The sequence below is a fragment of the Tamandua tetradactyla genome, chromosome 12 (assembly GCF_023851605.1).
Source record: "Tamandua tetradactyla isolate mTamTet1 chromosome 12, mTamTet1.pri, whole genome shotgun sequence".
Taxonomy (NCBI): domain Eukaryota; kingdom Metazoa; phylum Chordata; class Mammalia; order Pilosa; family Myrmecophagidae; genus Tamandua; species Tamandua tetradactyla.
The window spans coordinates 16,424,382-16,439,820 of record NC_135338.1 but is presented as its reverse complement, the minus strand read 5'-3'; the positions used below and the strand labels follow the sequence as shown (position 1 = coordinate 16,439,820).

The 15,439-nt window shown below is 33.1% G+C and overlaps 2 protein-coding genes and 1 long non-coding RNA gene across 4 annotated transcripts in view; all 3 read right to left on the bottom strand.

Annotated features, from left to right (window-relative positions):
- The window catches only part of LOC143651333 (bridge-like lipid transfer protein family member 1), an 80,461-nt gene extending 75,283 nt beyond the window's left edge, over positions 1-5,178 (bottom strand). The window contains 4 exon segments of the mRNA XM_077122288.1: positions 463-554; positions 2,838-2,916; positions 3,310-3,466; positions 5,144-5,178. Of these exon segments, the coding sequence (XP_076978403.1) occupies positions 463-554; positions 2,838-2,916; positions 3,310-3,466; positions 5,144-5,178 (363 nt within the window).
- On the bottom strand, positions 3,356-13,626 carry LOC143651832 (bridge-like lipid transfer protein family member 1). Of its 2 annotated transcripts, none has more exons than XM_077122656.1 (5): positions 11,746-13,626; positions 11,553-11,634; positions 10,980-11,172; positions 8,948-9,027; positions 3,356-3,466 (listed from the first exon to the last, which is right to left on the bottom strand). In XM_077122656.1, exons 1-4 carry the CDS (start codon positions 11,847-11,849, stop codon positions 9,014-9,016), a joined length of 393 nt encoding a protein of 130 aa, XP_076978771.1. In that variant the 5' UTR covers positions 11,850-13,626; the 3' UTR covers positions 3,356-3,466; positions 8,948-9,013. The 2 variants fall into 2 exon arrangements, with proteins under 2 accessions (XP_076978771.1, XP_076978772.1); XM_077122657.1 differs by having other exon boundaries at positions 12,928-13,626.
- A 115-nt stretch (positions 13,627-13,741) lies between these two features.
- LOC143651834 (uncharacterized) overlaps positions 13,742-15,439 on the bottom strand; it is a 44,064-nt gene continuing 42,366 nt past the window's right edge. Inside the window, exon 8 of the long non-coding RNA XR_013160263.1 lies at positions 13,742-14,440. This is a non-coding gene — a long non-coding RNA (uncharacterized LOC143651834). The remainder of the gene's footprint in view (positions 14,441-15,439) is intronic.

Genomic DNA, 15,439 nt, shown 5'->3' with positions numbered 1-15,439 from the left:
TCTGTGTTCCTGCGGTCACATGAGACACTTTTATAAATTTTATATTTGCAAGTGTCCCCTGTGGATTCTGTTTCTCTAGAGAACCCTAACTAATACAGGCTAGAAAATATATGATAAAAAACTATCTTACTTACAATTCGGGAGAGATTTAATCTAGCTATATAATGACATTTAAAAATAACACTCTAACATCTTAACAAATTTTAAAGGTCAAAAACCATGTATCAGTGCTTTTTATTCCCTTCCCCATGCTAAAGGCAGGTCAACAGAGAGATACCAATGGGAGTCCACACCACTGGGAGCCCACTCCTCCCAAAGACAGGGCCAGCAAGACCTGGTGGTTCTTGAAGGAGAAGATGGACCATTCAATGACTTTCTAGTTATTTAAATGTTATGTGCAAAAATTAAAATCAAATCTGTATTTAATGCATGTATGCATATTATCATATGCTCTATACTTACTGCTAACATTTCTGCTTCTAAAAAGGTTCGGTATTGCATGCTGGTAGTTGCATCAACATGTAAGAGTTGTCCTTTAATTGCAGTGGTGTAACCTAATAAACAAAAACATTAAAATTAAGAACCTAAAAAATTATATACAATTGACAACATTTGAACTGAAACTCCCACCAAACCCGAAAAAAGGAATACCTAAAAAATGGTGATCAGTCACTACTTAAATGCACCCAAATGACAGGGAGGTTACTAACTAACAGGTATATTGTATCATTTTGGACAGCTCTGAAGGTAAAAGTTCCATCTCCATATAATGTATATCCATTGTTCCTGACTGACTTTCCAGTGGAAACCACAAGTTTACCTCCTAATGAGAGTACTTAACTATTTAAGACACCATCCATGACTTCTCTTCCTCTACTTGCTCAAGGGTACATTATTTGCATCATTTTCAACTACTCTTTATGTAATGACATCTTCTAAATACCATAATCTTATTCTATTCAAAAGCAGAAAAGTTTAGGGTATTATATCTAAATATAATGCAAAAGCAGAAAAGTTTAGGGTATTATATGTAAATATAATGGGGTACCATTATTCCAGATGGGGTGCCTTACTATGAGCACTAACTGTACACTCATTATTATACTGCTAGTTCAACAAGCATCCTGCTGCTGAGGGTTTTCTTTCAAACAGGTGGATCTCTAGAAGGAACTTCAAATTTGTTTGTTTAGATTATATTTTTTTCTTGTCTGAGATGTAGGTACATTTTTCCCTTTGACTTTTTAGTCATCTTTTTTAAAAAGCCACCTAATCTTTATACCCAAGAATCATACTGGACTTTCTTTAGATCCTTAGCTCACTTAGAGTTCCACAATCAGTGTGCTAGGGCACTTGCAACAAATTCATAACAGGTCTGCTTGAGAACCGATCCCCTCAGCCTTCAGGTGCCTTTCAGCCCACTGTGTCAGACAAATATTATTTCTTCTATGTATTGTAACATTAAAAAAAAAAAACGGGAACACTCCTTTAAATGAATCATTCTCAACTGGACTGTCTTTCCCCCCCCATAATTAACACCTCTCTAAAAGCTGCTAATTGCCAACTGTCTACTCTAAATCAGCCACTTAAGAATCTCCTTAAAATTTAGTATGATCTTTCTAAACTAGTTAAAATAAGCTTTATTTCTCCACCAAAATAGCCCCAAAGTTAATGGGAAAAGATATACTATGCTATCCCCAGTCATTTTTTCACTTGATTATTTAAGCAGGTGGGCTCCACTGCTTCCATCTTACACAAGCAAACAGATTCAGCCAATCTCTCTGCCTGCTTTCTTCTTTTTTTTTGTATGCTTATGGCAGAGGTCACATTTCATTCTTCTTCCATGTGAGTATCCCCTTATCACAGCACCACTGTTGAATTTTTGTTTGTTTGTTGGGAAGTCGGAATCAAACCTATGTCTCCCACATGGCAGGCAAGAATTCTACCACTGAATTACCCTCAGACCCTGCTGCTTTCTTCTTACAGCCACAAAGATAAGTGACAGAACCAAGAGGAAAGGTGTTAATTATATTTTTAAAACTCTGAGTATGCTTGCAATCATAACAATGCTGCTTAGTGATTTAAAAGTATGGGTAAGTTCCTACTTTCTTTGCTCTCAGAGGAGTGAATAAGTGAGGCAGAATTTCATCTTAACTGCTCTCAATTACAAATGTAATAACAGATTGAAAGGAAGAAGGCAAAATGAAAAAAGCTATGTAATAATTTGATAAATTTAACAAAAACCATTTAATCGTGCTATCAATTAAGTTGTATCAGTGCTCAAATTTCAAGTATATAACAAACTTACAGTATCTCAGCTCAGATGGAACTACTGCTAACAGGGCATGAATTAATATTTTACATATGAAATGTTCTGCTTTCTTAAAGTTATGTTTCTCAAAGTATTTGACTTATTCCCTGATGAAATCTATTAATGATATAATCTAAAACAAAGCTTATAGTCATTCAATGAATGACCGCCATGTCCATGTGCCAGGCACTGGGTGCAGCAGTGTGGACACACTAGTAAAAGGCAACAGGTGAACAGGCAAAATACATATTAAGAAAATTATTCTCTGTCCTGCAAAAGAGATGTATAAAGTATAATGAAAGCACAGAATTAGAAAACTTGAGTGGGAATTTTGTTCCTTATCTTTAAGTGCCCAAATAACTTAATTGTGTAATATCTACCCTAATAAGTACAGGTACAACAATATATAAACTAAGAAATTGAAAAATATAAACCCAGTAATTTTAGTCCAAAATGATTTTAATAAACTCTATTTATATATTATTTTCTTACTAATCATTTAAAACAAACAGTAATAATCACAGCTTACCATTTTCCTCAACTGTCATTGGAATATTAACTTCCAAGTAAGAACCAGCTCCTACATTTACATGTACAGCATTTGTTTCCTACCAAAAGAAAAATATTAATTCATATAAAACATTCATTACACTTACACTCCTATCATTTTTACTGTTTAGTTATTATCAAATAAGAATGTAATTATGATATTATATATGTATTAAAAGTTTCTAAGACAAAAAGTTCAAATTTATGCCAGAAATACATTAAGATTTTTGACCAGATATAAAAGGTAAAATGAACCACATTACAGTATGAAAGTCTACTATTATTAATTAATTTCTATTATTTGGTATTTAATAAAAATCTAATATAAGTAACATTTATACAATTAGTTGAGAAAAAGAAACTCACAGAAATGAGTATGTCACAAAAAAGTACACAGGAAAATAACTGTTTTAAACAGTAATTTTTTTCTACCATATTATTTCAATAATTACCCTATTTTTGGTAAACAGCAAGTCAATTGTAGCATCTGCAATAATATTCATTCATAGTTCAAAAGCAAGAATCTGTCTTGGCCTCCCAGGCTGTGCAATTTCAGAAACTTTCAGAACTTGATAATCAGGTGGAAAGAAAAACTTCCATAAACAATCTCTATATAAGGAGATAGAAGGAATAATGACAGGTTATTAAACAAAAGAACCCAAAACCAGTATTCCAACTTTATATTGTAATTGCTACCTCATTTGACAATTAGACAAGAATTAGAAATTTTTTCAAAGTTGCAAAATAATAACATCTACTATAATCCGTAACTTTTGAATAGACAGCAAGACAGTTTTCTCCAAAGTTTTATACTTTCAGAGATCAATGAGCTTTGAGCATGTAATAGATATACTATTATCAAATGAGACACAGGTAGGACCAATCTGCCCTGTCCAAGTGTACTGTGAGAAATTAAAGCCATTTCTCAAGTACGTCAATTATTCAAATGGCAAAGGAAGAAGTGAAAGAAGATAGTTTAATCAGAACCATTATTCTACCCAGAACAAGTTCCTTAACACTTCTGAGGAAATTTGAACTGTTCCCCCTTCTGTACAACAGAAATAATATAGCAACACATATGGAAGTGTTGATGGCGTGTGGCGCATGCAAGTGGATGTTATAAATATTACTTTCATAGTCATTATTTTCATCAATATTATTTTAACAGACAAAAGAGAATAACAGATTTCAGAAAAGTAAATGGATGTCCTAGAGGCTAAAGCGCTAATGTATTTGCTTTCCCTTACTATTTGCTTTTCCTTTACAAAAATGAAAGAACCCCCCAAATTTTCAATCAGCATTTTTTATATGAGCCAAAATTAGTACAATGTTTCCCACACATTCAGGAAAAATGCCAGTTTGGGGCTTTTAAACAGCATGAGTTGAGACAGGAGCTACAGTGACAGGAAATACTGCTTGGAAATAGATAAGGCTAGGAAAAATAAGATGAACAGAGCAAAATATGTAAACTAAGACAGCACAGATTATAAACTCCCATTATTAAATTAAAATATATGAAAGGAAAATGTAGTTATACAAACATTTTCGCTAAGACAAACAAACACATAAAACTAAGAACATTAAGATCAGCGAATCCAGGTGAATCTGTCTCTAGATGCTGTAGCTTTACTACACTGCCCAATCACTGAATCTCTGTACTGCTATTTTTCCCAGGATATAATGAGTTAATCACATCTGTCCTGTGAATCTCACTAAGATATAAGGCGCTAGTGTAAAAACATAAATGAAAGCAATAAAACATCACCCAACATCAAGAAATTAAGTTCATTTTAATAAATCTGCCTTTCAACTGTCATGAAAATTCTTAAAAAGAAAATTTGACAGAAACACTGAAAAAGTATCTTAAACATTCATAAACTCTTGTGAAAGCAGAGCTAGCCTCAAAATCTATGAATTAAAAGGTCTGTTATGCTACATCAGAAATCAACAATTTCCACAATGCTGAGAGCGAACTATCCAATAGTAAAACAGCTGAGAATGCTTCCTATATATTTTACATTAATAGAAGGATGCTAATAAAACAGACTTCAGTATTTCTGATTACAGTTCATATTTGTGAAGAAACTTAGTATGGGGAAGGAGAAAAGGAAATTGCTACATTAGATGAGATGTAACATCTGTACATATAAGTGAGGAGACAAATGTCACTCACATTACTAAACCAGACCCATGTGAAAAAAAAACTTCATTTAAATGAACATGAAAGTTTTCTTAAGTCCCGGTGAAGCGATGTATTGCTGCTCTCTCAGCAGTGACAGAATCTACTGAAGGAAACGCGATGACGTGAACTCCTCTTCCATGTTAGCTGCAGTGTCGTTTCTCCGTAGGAAATAAAGACCACGGCCGAAGTGAACACGACCACAGAGCATAAGAATTTTAGACTGATTTCCATGTAAAAACACAATACTACTTTTTAAAAATATATAGTAAAAGTAAATACAGCTTAAGAATCACATTTTACCCAAGAACTAGAAATGCAAAAATATTTCATGTGTCTGTGTGCAAGGATTATTTTCATTTTTCCTCTCAAAGATAACAATATATAAACTATTATACTGGCCAAAGGAAATGAGGTTTTTCTTGAGATTTCTGAATATAATTGAAATTGATTTAGCTCTGTTACTTAATGGGATGTGATAAGCCTCATTTTTAGCTGTCTCATAGCATATACAGCAAGGCTTATTGTTAGAAAAATTTTATCATAAAAATAAAATTCCAATAATGAGAAAGCACTTGCTTTCTACCCTGAAAAAGTGAGCTGTTTATTTTCAAGTTCACTACATAATCTGAAGTTAATAGTACAATTATAAAAATGTTATTTCAATTGCAACAAATGTACTACATTAATGCAAGGTGTTAATAAATAGAGTGGTTTTTGGGAAGTCTGAATTTAATGCATGATTTTTCCATAAATCTATAGCTTCTCTAATAAAAAAATGCATGCTAATGAGTAAATAACCTAACCTAAAACTTAGCGAAGTATTTTATTAGCACATTGCAAGAATTTTTCAAATACAGGCTTATTCATTTACCATATAATTGTTAAACAGCTACTTAGTTGCTAAATATTCCTGTATACCAAATACCAAATTGACAGAACACCAGTACTTAAGGTATACAGTCCTTCTAATAATGCTAGGTAGGAAGCATTTTATAAAACTATGAAGTATAAAAAAATCAATACATTAAAAGTATCAGCACTCTTTGATTAACCCATCAATGGACCAATAATAGCTGCTACAGTGGACAACTTGGCTTGCATTTATCCATTCAAGAAAGCTAGCTTATAAATAGAAAAACTAAATTAACTCCAAGAGATGTCTAGTTACATAAAAATTCTGTAAGTTCCTCATATTTGGTGATAAATATCCCCTCCTTTGTTTAAAATTCTTCAATTCTTTAAAGTAAAAATTAGTTGAAAATTACTGTAACCAAAAAATAACCTTTCAGATCCTCCACTTTATCTTCAGTATAAAAAATTTATACTTCTTAACTGCCTATAAAACTCAGAAAAGAACCAATCCTCCATGCATTTGTAAAATTCCTCCCTTTGCTGTGATTATTTATCCATCTCTTTCCTGCCTAACTCTCACTTATCCTTTCAAAACTTATCTCGCACGTTACCTCTATCAAAAAGTCTTCCCCAATTCTTTTCTTCCCTTAGAAATGTACCATTCTAAGTTCTTCATTGAGAATCTTTACTTACACCTAATACAGCACTTAGTCAAACGCTTTTGCTTGGTTTCCTCTCCCACTAGAACTGATGCTCCTCTTTCAATAAAAATTATAGTATTATCTCTAATGCGTTTGAAACATTTATTAGAAACAGAATTTATTCAAGTACCTCTACCTATCAGTCCACAGTCCACAGTTGAAATCTGTTCCTTTACCACAAACTATACCCAGGCCCCAACATGGAGGCAAATCTTGTAATTTGCAATCCTCACTGCTCATTTCTCCCTCAATATTTTCTTCTGTTTCTTCTGGAACAAGTCCTATATTGCAGAATATAACACCTAAAGGCAGTTATTTAAACAACCATGAAAGTTGTCCTCAGACCAGCAGTTGCCAAACTTTTAGGTCTCAGGAACTCTTTATATTCTTAAAAACTACTGAGAATCCCAAAGAATTTTTGTTTCTGTGAGTCACATCTATCAATATTTTCTGCATTCAAAAATAAATCTGAGCAATTTAAAAATATTTAATTATTTGTAAATCACAGTAATAAACCGATTACATATTGACATAATACACTTTTAATGGAAAATAACTATTATTTTAAAATAAAACACAATAATGTAGTGAGAAGTGTGGCACTGTTTTAAATTTTGGCAAATTTCCTTAATGTCTAGCTTAATAGAAAATAGGTGCATTCATATATGTGCTTCTGCATTTGATCTGCTATTCAAGCATTTGAAGAAAACCTGGCTTCACAGAGGATGTGGAGAGAAAATTAGTATTTTAATAAGTTTTTCACACAATTTTGATTATTTTCTTTGACACTATTCTAAAACTCAACAAATAATAGTTTTTTAAATGTTAGTTGCAATGTGGCATCTGAAACTACTATATCACTGAACTTTTCATCCTCTGTTACCTTAAAATCTATGGGTCTGTCTAGCACTTCCAATAAGATCTTTTACTATACATTTTTATAACATCATGCATTGATCATTTGGAAAAAATCAGTTCACTTAGAGATGCAGATTTTTACAAATTGTTTGCAAATTTCATTATAAAATATTTTTAAAATCACAATTGTTAATATCCCAGTGATCTTATCAGAAATGCCAGTAACTACTGGGAAGTTACAGAGTTCACAGTAGCAGATTCAGGTTTTCAAAAATTCTAATTTTCACTTGAAAGCCTGAAGTCATCATTTGTACATTTGTTGTTCTTTCAATTAAAAATGGTGTACCAGGAAAAAAAGTATATAATTCAGTTTGTGACTGAATCACATGATTAATTGCAAGACACAAACATATCTTGGTATGCAGCAGAAGTGTTTTATGTGTACTGCCCATTTTGTTACACTGAAAAAGACTTTACTTAAGGTCAAGGCTTGATAAAAATAAGTAATATTTACTTAATCAAGGACTTTTTAAAGTGAAGCTGGCATTTTTTGTTTTATAGTGAGCATGCAACAGAAAAAAATTAAATTACTACTAGTATAGTTTGGAGCTGTTGCTTTGATTTGTGCTAAAGCACCAGTTTTACCCACCACTGCTTTTGCATCACCACTGCAAATGTTCAAACGGCAAAAAAAAGCAAATGACATCGTTGTTTTATTATGAAAATAATTTTGACTTTGCAAACTCCACGAAAGGTCACAGTAACCCCCCAGGAATTCACAAATCACAGTTTGAGAGCTGCAACTTTTGGATAGCTTCAAAAACTTAAGAGTCCACAGAGCTGTTAGGTCATTATTATTATTATTATTATTACTATTATTATTTACATGGGCAGGCACCGGGAATCAAACCTGGGTCCTCTGGCATGGCAGGCAAGCATTCTTGCCTGCTGAGCCACCGTGGCCCGCCCTTTTAGGTCATTATTAACACAATAAGAACATACATTATTTTTTGCTTTGTTTTGTTTTTCAGGGGGGGAGGAATTTCACATGAAATAAAAAGGTAGAAGTAAGAAAATAGGGCTACAATTTCAAAACATTTATAATACTGAAGTCACCTGTAAAGCATTTTAACTATCTCTATTTCACTCTTTAAATTTTAAGCCTTAAATCTAACAGACTGATATTTTTCCCCTAATCTAAGATAGTTCAATCACAATTGCTAAATATTTTAACTCATGGTCATACTACATTTCAAATTTTTGAGGAATTTCTTGAAAATGGAACTTGGGAAAATATATTGTTCTCTTCTAGTCCACAAATACTACTTCGTATTAAACCTCTGAGAAATGACAAAGATATTTTCTAGATAGGCACTCTTACCATTTATTGATATTTATTTGTATCCTAAGTAAGCAGATATAAAATATTATTAGACATCAGCATATAACAGAAGAAAATTAATTGGAGCTATGAAACATACTTTCAAAAAACAATACCTGGCTCATCCATGTAGTAGTAAATGTCAACATCATTTGACTGCATCACTACAAAACCTTCTCCCATTAATCTTGGTGGCCTGTAAGAAGTGGGGAAGGAACAAACTAAATATACCTCCAGCATATAAAATGTTCAGTATCCTAGCTAATGGTCAAAACAAGAATGAAAGAAAAAATAAAAAGCATACTAAGAGTAGCATCTTGAAAGGGGAAAAACATTTTTCTCATAGAAAATAATTACAGCAAAGTATTCCATAATTGTATTCTGTATCAGATTAAATAAATGATATTGAAAATTTTTCAGCAAAATAATTCGAGCGCAAAACTAAAAAAAGGTTTTTGTTTCATATTTTTCATACTAAGTCTTAAATGAGAAAAACTGATTTGAAACAGTTTAATTCAATACAAGAAAGGAGTAATAATCATTGAATATAATAATCATATTGTAACATTTGCGACACATTAAAATTAGACTTAAAAGTCAAGCATTTTAATGACACTAAAAAACTGAACACGACATATTTTTCATATTGTAAAGTATAATTCAGAAACATTGACTAGGAAAACTGTTAGGTCAATTTTATCTTTAACAACTTCCTATTACCTATTTCTAAGAATATTTAGCTGATCAACTTGAGATAAGTTTAGAGCAAAATATCTTGAACTCAAACTCTAGAATAACTATTTCTATGCCATCAATTAATTCCTTTAAAAACGATTAATTTTTAACTGCTTTGATTTAGCAACTTTTTGTGTCATACACTGCAATATTTTCTTCCATAGCAAAATAAACTTAATTCGCAATATTAGTTAATAAGATGGCACACACTAATTCAGCATTCTCCTTCTAAATATACTAAACCACAAAAGTTAATGCTTAATCTCTTGTGAAATACAAGTTTAAATATTTTTAAACAAATTAATAGCAGAATTAAGTTTCATCTTACTTTCTAGTAACTTTCACAAAATCCTGATTTATTCAGCAGTATAACCTTTACCCATAATTACAGAATAGTGCACACAGCCCACTTCCCAAAGATGCTTCGCAAAGCCCAGGACCCCAGGAATGAGGCCAGGCAGGCCCACAGCCACCATGGTCCTTAATCATGAAAACTCTCTATCATTCCCACCAATTCCCAAAGACTCTAAGTCAGTAAGAGACTAAAAAGGAATGATTATGCCTGCTTATAATCTCTTAAGACTTTTACTGCCTATGCACAAAGGTAAAAGCTGAGATATTACAGTGAAGGTTAATTATATGGGCACTTAAATTGTATAAAATCAACCATAGCATTTCCTTCACAAAAATGATTAATAATGTAAAAACTGTAATACATCATTCCTTTCATAAGCATGTTATCATGAGTCAAATTATGACTCTGTTATTCCACCAGGGCCCCAGTCCATCTGTATATAAGCATCCCACAACTCTGAGAGTTAACTAGTGTGCATTACTCATACAATGTTCTCCTAAATGCAAACAGCTATTTCACTAAAGGAAAAAGTACCCGGAAAGCTAGAGGGGAAACTGACAGTTTAGCACTTAAAGAGATGCCAAGTAGGTCTCAAAACTGTACTATCCTAACTACAGCAATTTTCCAAGAGTAATTTTGATTCAATTTTCAACTTTCACTAACTCAAAATGGATTCCACTGTAACGAATCTGTTTTATTTACTAAGTAGTCATCCCTTCTGGAAACAAAAACACACCAGTAATGTGTATTTCCTAACATACAAATACCATGGCATAACTGCCCAAAATAAGTTTCCAAAATATAATAATAAGGAGAAGAAGGGGTAAAAAAAAAAAGGTAGCTAATCAAACAGAAAAATATTTAAAATTAATATATTAATGCATACATATCCATTTATCCTATAAAGCAGGACAACACTGTTAACTGCTATTATAGATGAAGAAATAAACCTAATTATCATACAACTTGCCCCAAAGAAATTAAAAGGACACTAAAGGTTCCAGTTGATAATCTATATTAAATATACAACAGTGAGTTGCTATACAAGTCTTGCTTACTCATCATTTTGAAGACCAACATATCTTGGACTAGGAACAAGCATAACTCGGACATTCTCAAGCTTTCCTTCACAATATGCATGAACTGATCAAGATGACTCGAAGGTGGTTTTGTAGTATAAGTTAAGAAAGCATCATCAAAGTTGATGCATAAAGTTTGAGGTTGGTAATGATTCCCAAAGGCCAAATGTCCCTAATGAAAAAAAAACAAAAAAGAAAAATTAAACATACTTCTCTAGTCATATTTTTTTCCTTTAGCTGACATAATAGCAAACATCTTGAAGCAACAACTAAATGATTCCACTTTAACACTATATGCTATTTAAATTTATTCTACAGGCCAATTTGGATCAGCATTAAAATAGTGAATAAACAGCCTATAAGGTCTAATAAATTTGTGTTTGAAACAGTAAATGGTGTTAAAGTAATTCCTTCACACTTTACAAAAATAGAAACAAAAATCTTAAAATCACTATATCTTCCTAAGTGAAAATTATATTTGTAAAAATACATTACTCAAATAAAAGTTCTACATTAAGTCACCAAACATTAATTCTGGCAGAATTTACTTACTGTGCTCACATTGACTTTTATGACTGGAATAAGTGATCTCCATGAAGATGTGGGGTCTTGAGATTCTGTTTTTACTTTAACTCTGAGAAGGAAAAATGAACATATGTTAGGAAAACTTAAATTGAGGAATAGTTGACTTCCTCACAATATACTTTTTTTTTTTTAGAATATACTTTAATAATATCAACTGTACCTTTCCAAACACTTCTGATCACTGACTGCTCCAGTAAACAAAACAAAGGTCATCCATAGGAACACTGACAGTACTAAAATGTCTCTGGGAACGCACTCTATCATATCAATTTTCAGAATTATAAGCTATAATAACAAAACTTTGTTGTTAGAAAGCCAAGGTATAAGGGCAAAATTATGAAGTACTCATATGCTGCCAAAATATCTATTATTACGCCCATTATGAGACAGTCAAAATTATTACCAAAACAATGTGCTCAAGGCACAAGGCACTTTGATCTTTTCCACTGTTTGAGTTCTTTTGAAAACAACCCAATTGAGTCTCCTTACCTTCCTCTGCCTTCTGCTATATAATTTCCCTTAAGAAGATAGGTCAAGAGGAAGTAAGGCATACACAAACTTAAGGAAATGAAAATTTCACGGAAGTGTGCTAAAGAATTCAGAAGAAAACTTGAAGCATGCTCCTCATTAGCCAGATGACTTCCAGATCACTCTTCTGAGGCTACCTTCACTCAGGTGTCCCCCTGCACTTAAAACTAAATCTAAACCTGACCTCACCACTTCCTCCTAAACTCTTCTTTCTTCAAGGTTCCCTGACACCGCATAACCACTGCTCAAATGAGAAATTTGGATTCACTCTTGACTCATCCTTCTTGCTTTTCTCCACAGTTGGTCACTGTACTTTTTGGATTCAATCTTCTAAGAATATCTGGAATCTATCCACTTGTCTCCCTGCTACATCAGGGAGAGATGATCATCTTTTGCCTGAATTTTGCACAACATCCTAACAGGTCTGCCTGCCCCGAGTCTTGTCCCCCTCCAATCACACGGTGCCAAAGTCAACATCTCCTCCTTCCAGGTAAAGCCAAATTCCTAATATTTAGCCCCAAGTAATGGGTAATTAAACTAAATTACCTCTTTAGTCTAACTCATCTCTACCTCAAATAATCTACGCCAGTAAAAATAAACTACTTTGCAGTTTCCCTATTGTATAAGATGCTCTTGTGAAAGGAATACTCTTCATTTCTTTCTCTGCCTGTTTAACTCACTCATCCTTCAAGTCCCAGCCCTGCCTGATCCTTCTGTGTGCCCACGAAACTCCATTCTGCCCATATAGAACACTTCTTGTACTACAATTGCATAGTTACTGATCTAACTTGCCGTATTGCCAGTATCCCAGTACCTGAGAGCCATGCCCGGAATACAGAAGTAGCCATTCAATATTTACTGGAGGAATAAATGTCCCCATCATTTACTTAAAAACAACTCTTTTTTCCTTGGGAACAGAGAAAGTTGGAATTGAGGTAAGTGGTTGAAGCAAATAATAAAGACACTTTGAAGGGTATAGACAACATAATGGTAGCCATAAATTCTGTTTCTTAAACACCAAATTTTTCTCAAGAGGTCCTTTAAGGAACTGTGTGATCTGTAAAAATCAAAATCATTTTAATTTTAACTAGAGATTCTTTTTTAATTTATATTTTCCCTTTATATATATCTAAAAACTATTGAAGAAAGGTCCATTTATCCAGAAGTCTTTAATGACTCATGCCATTTAATAATGAATTTCTCATTTATATATGGCTTATTAATTTTCTAAGACATACATTAAAATATAATATAGATCTTCAGTCTAACACTCTCCCAACTGAGTTATTTCGGTTATCCATAGTGGAGTTATACAGAGAAGATAGGGTTAAGCAAACAGGTATGACTGCTGAATCATTACATTGATATTTATTTTAGTCTCCATTATCTCAGAGCAGCTAGAAGTAAAAATCTAAAATTGCAGAACTGTAACCCATACCAAACTCTGAAATCCATTCTGCAACTAATTGTTGCAATGCACTATGAAATTTATTGTTTTTTTTTTTAAACAAACAAAAACCTTTTTATTGCAAGAAAATCCAGGATGCATGTTTGTAGAATTCAAGACTGCACACTGTTTCTAATGGAGTGGAACAATTATACCATCACAACTTTCGAAAACCCTGCAAAAAAAAAAAAGAGGTTGATCTGTTCCTATGGATTACTGCTTTACGATATCTTTCCCCTGTAAGCATGGAAAAACAATTATTTGAAGTGTACATAGTTGTCAGATTAATTTTAGGACATGGAAGAATTTGATGTAGTTGTCTCTTCTTAAACATTCTGATTTTCTTCCTTTATCATCAAGTGGATTTATGGTTCATTACATACTTAAATACTTTACTGTATTATACTACCGTACTTTAAAAGACAGTTTTAAGAAATAAAGTGTTCTAGTTTGCTAGCTGTCGGAATGCAATATACCAGAAATGGAATGACTTTTAATAAAGGGAAATTTAATGAGTTGCTAGTTTACAGTTCTAAGGCCGAGAAAATGTCCCAATTAAAACAAGTCTAAAGAAATGTCCAATCAAAGGCATCTAGGGAAAGATACCTTGGTTCAAGAAGGCCGATGAAGTTCAGGGTTTCTCTCTCCAGTGAGATGGCACATGGCGAACACAGTCAGGGCTTCTCTCTCAGCTGGAAGGGCACATGGCGAACACGGCATCATCTGCTAGCTTTCTCTCCTGGCTTCCTGTCTCATGAAGCTCCCGAGGAGGCATCTTCCTTCTTCATCTCCAAAGGTCGCTGGCTGGTGGACTCTCTGCTTCGTGGTGCTGCAGCATTCTCTGCTCTCTCTGAATCTCCTGTTTTTTGTATATATGTTACTTTAACAAAAAAGAAAAAAAACAATACAATATAAAATTCAATATAGACCATTATACCTATTCTCAACATCATTCAATCTTTCTTTAGAGTAATTCATTACTTCAATGTATTTCTGTACCAGCATTTTTTCTTCTCCCTCTCATCTTGGAAAAAGGTGTCCTTCTTTCTTTGTAAGAAAGCCTCATCAATCTGTGGTTGCTTCCCATTACTCAAACCCTTCCTCCCTCAAACATCACGCTCACATGCTACTCACATTAACAAGCACATACATGAAGAATAAATAGCCTCCTTGATCATTAGCCCTAAAACAGGCATTTCAATCTCTCCATTTCTTTATAAATCATGGAGCAAAAAAAGGAATTTAAACAAGTGACCATCATTTCCTCAGAAGTGATTCATTTCTAAGTCATTTTATCCACAGTCTTCCCTATAACTCTATAAAAGTACCTCTCCAATGACACAATTGTCTTCTCTTCAGATTTGGTTTTCTTTGACTTCTAAGATAAGAGACATTGTTTTATCCCTTAAACTTCTTCCTTGGCATTTGTGACAATTATTCTTTTATCTTTCTATTTGCTCCTTCTCTGTCTCCTGCCTTGCCAACAATATATATGCACAAAGATATGCCACACTGCATCATTTTATTTTTATTTTTTTATTGTATGCTGTATGGCATTGTCACATTTCATTCTTTTTTCCATGTGAGTATTCCATTATTGCAGCACCATTTTGCTGAATTTTTTGTTTGTTTTTGTTGGTTTCTTTGTTTGGGAAGTGCCCGGGCCAGGAATTGAACTCAGATCAATCTCCTGCATGGAGGGTGAGAATTCTACCAATGAACTACCCTCACAGCCCCCCCACCCCCCACTGCATCATCTTTAAGAGTGAAATGTAGATATCAAAGTCAGAATGGTTATTTAAATTCTGGTAAACCACTTGATGAATGTATCTAACCATAAAAATATAGTTATTAACACTATAAAACATATCAAGATTCT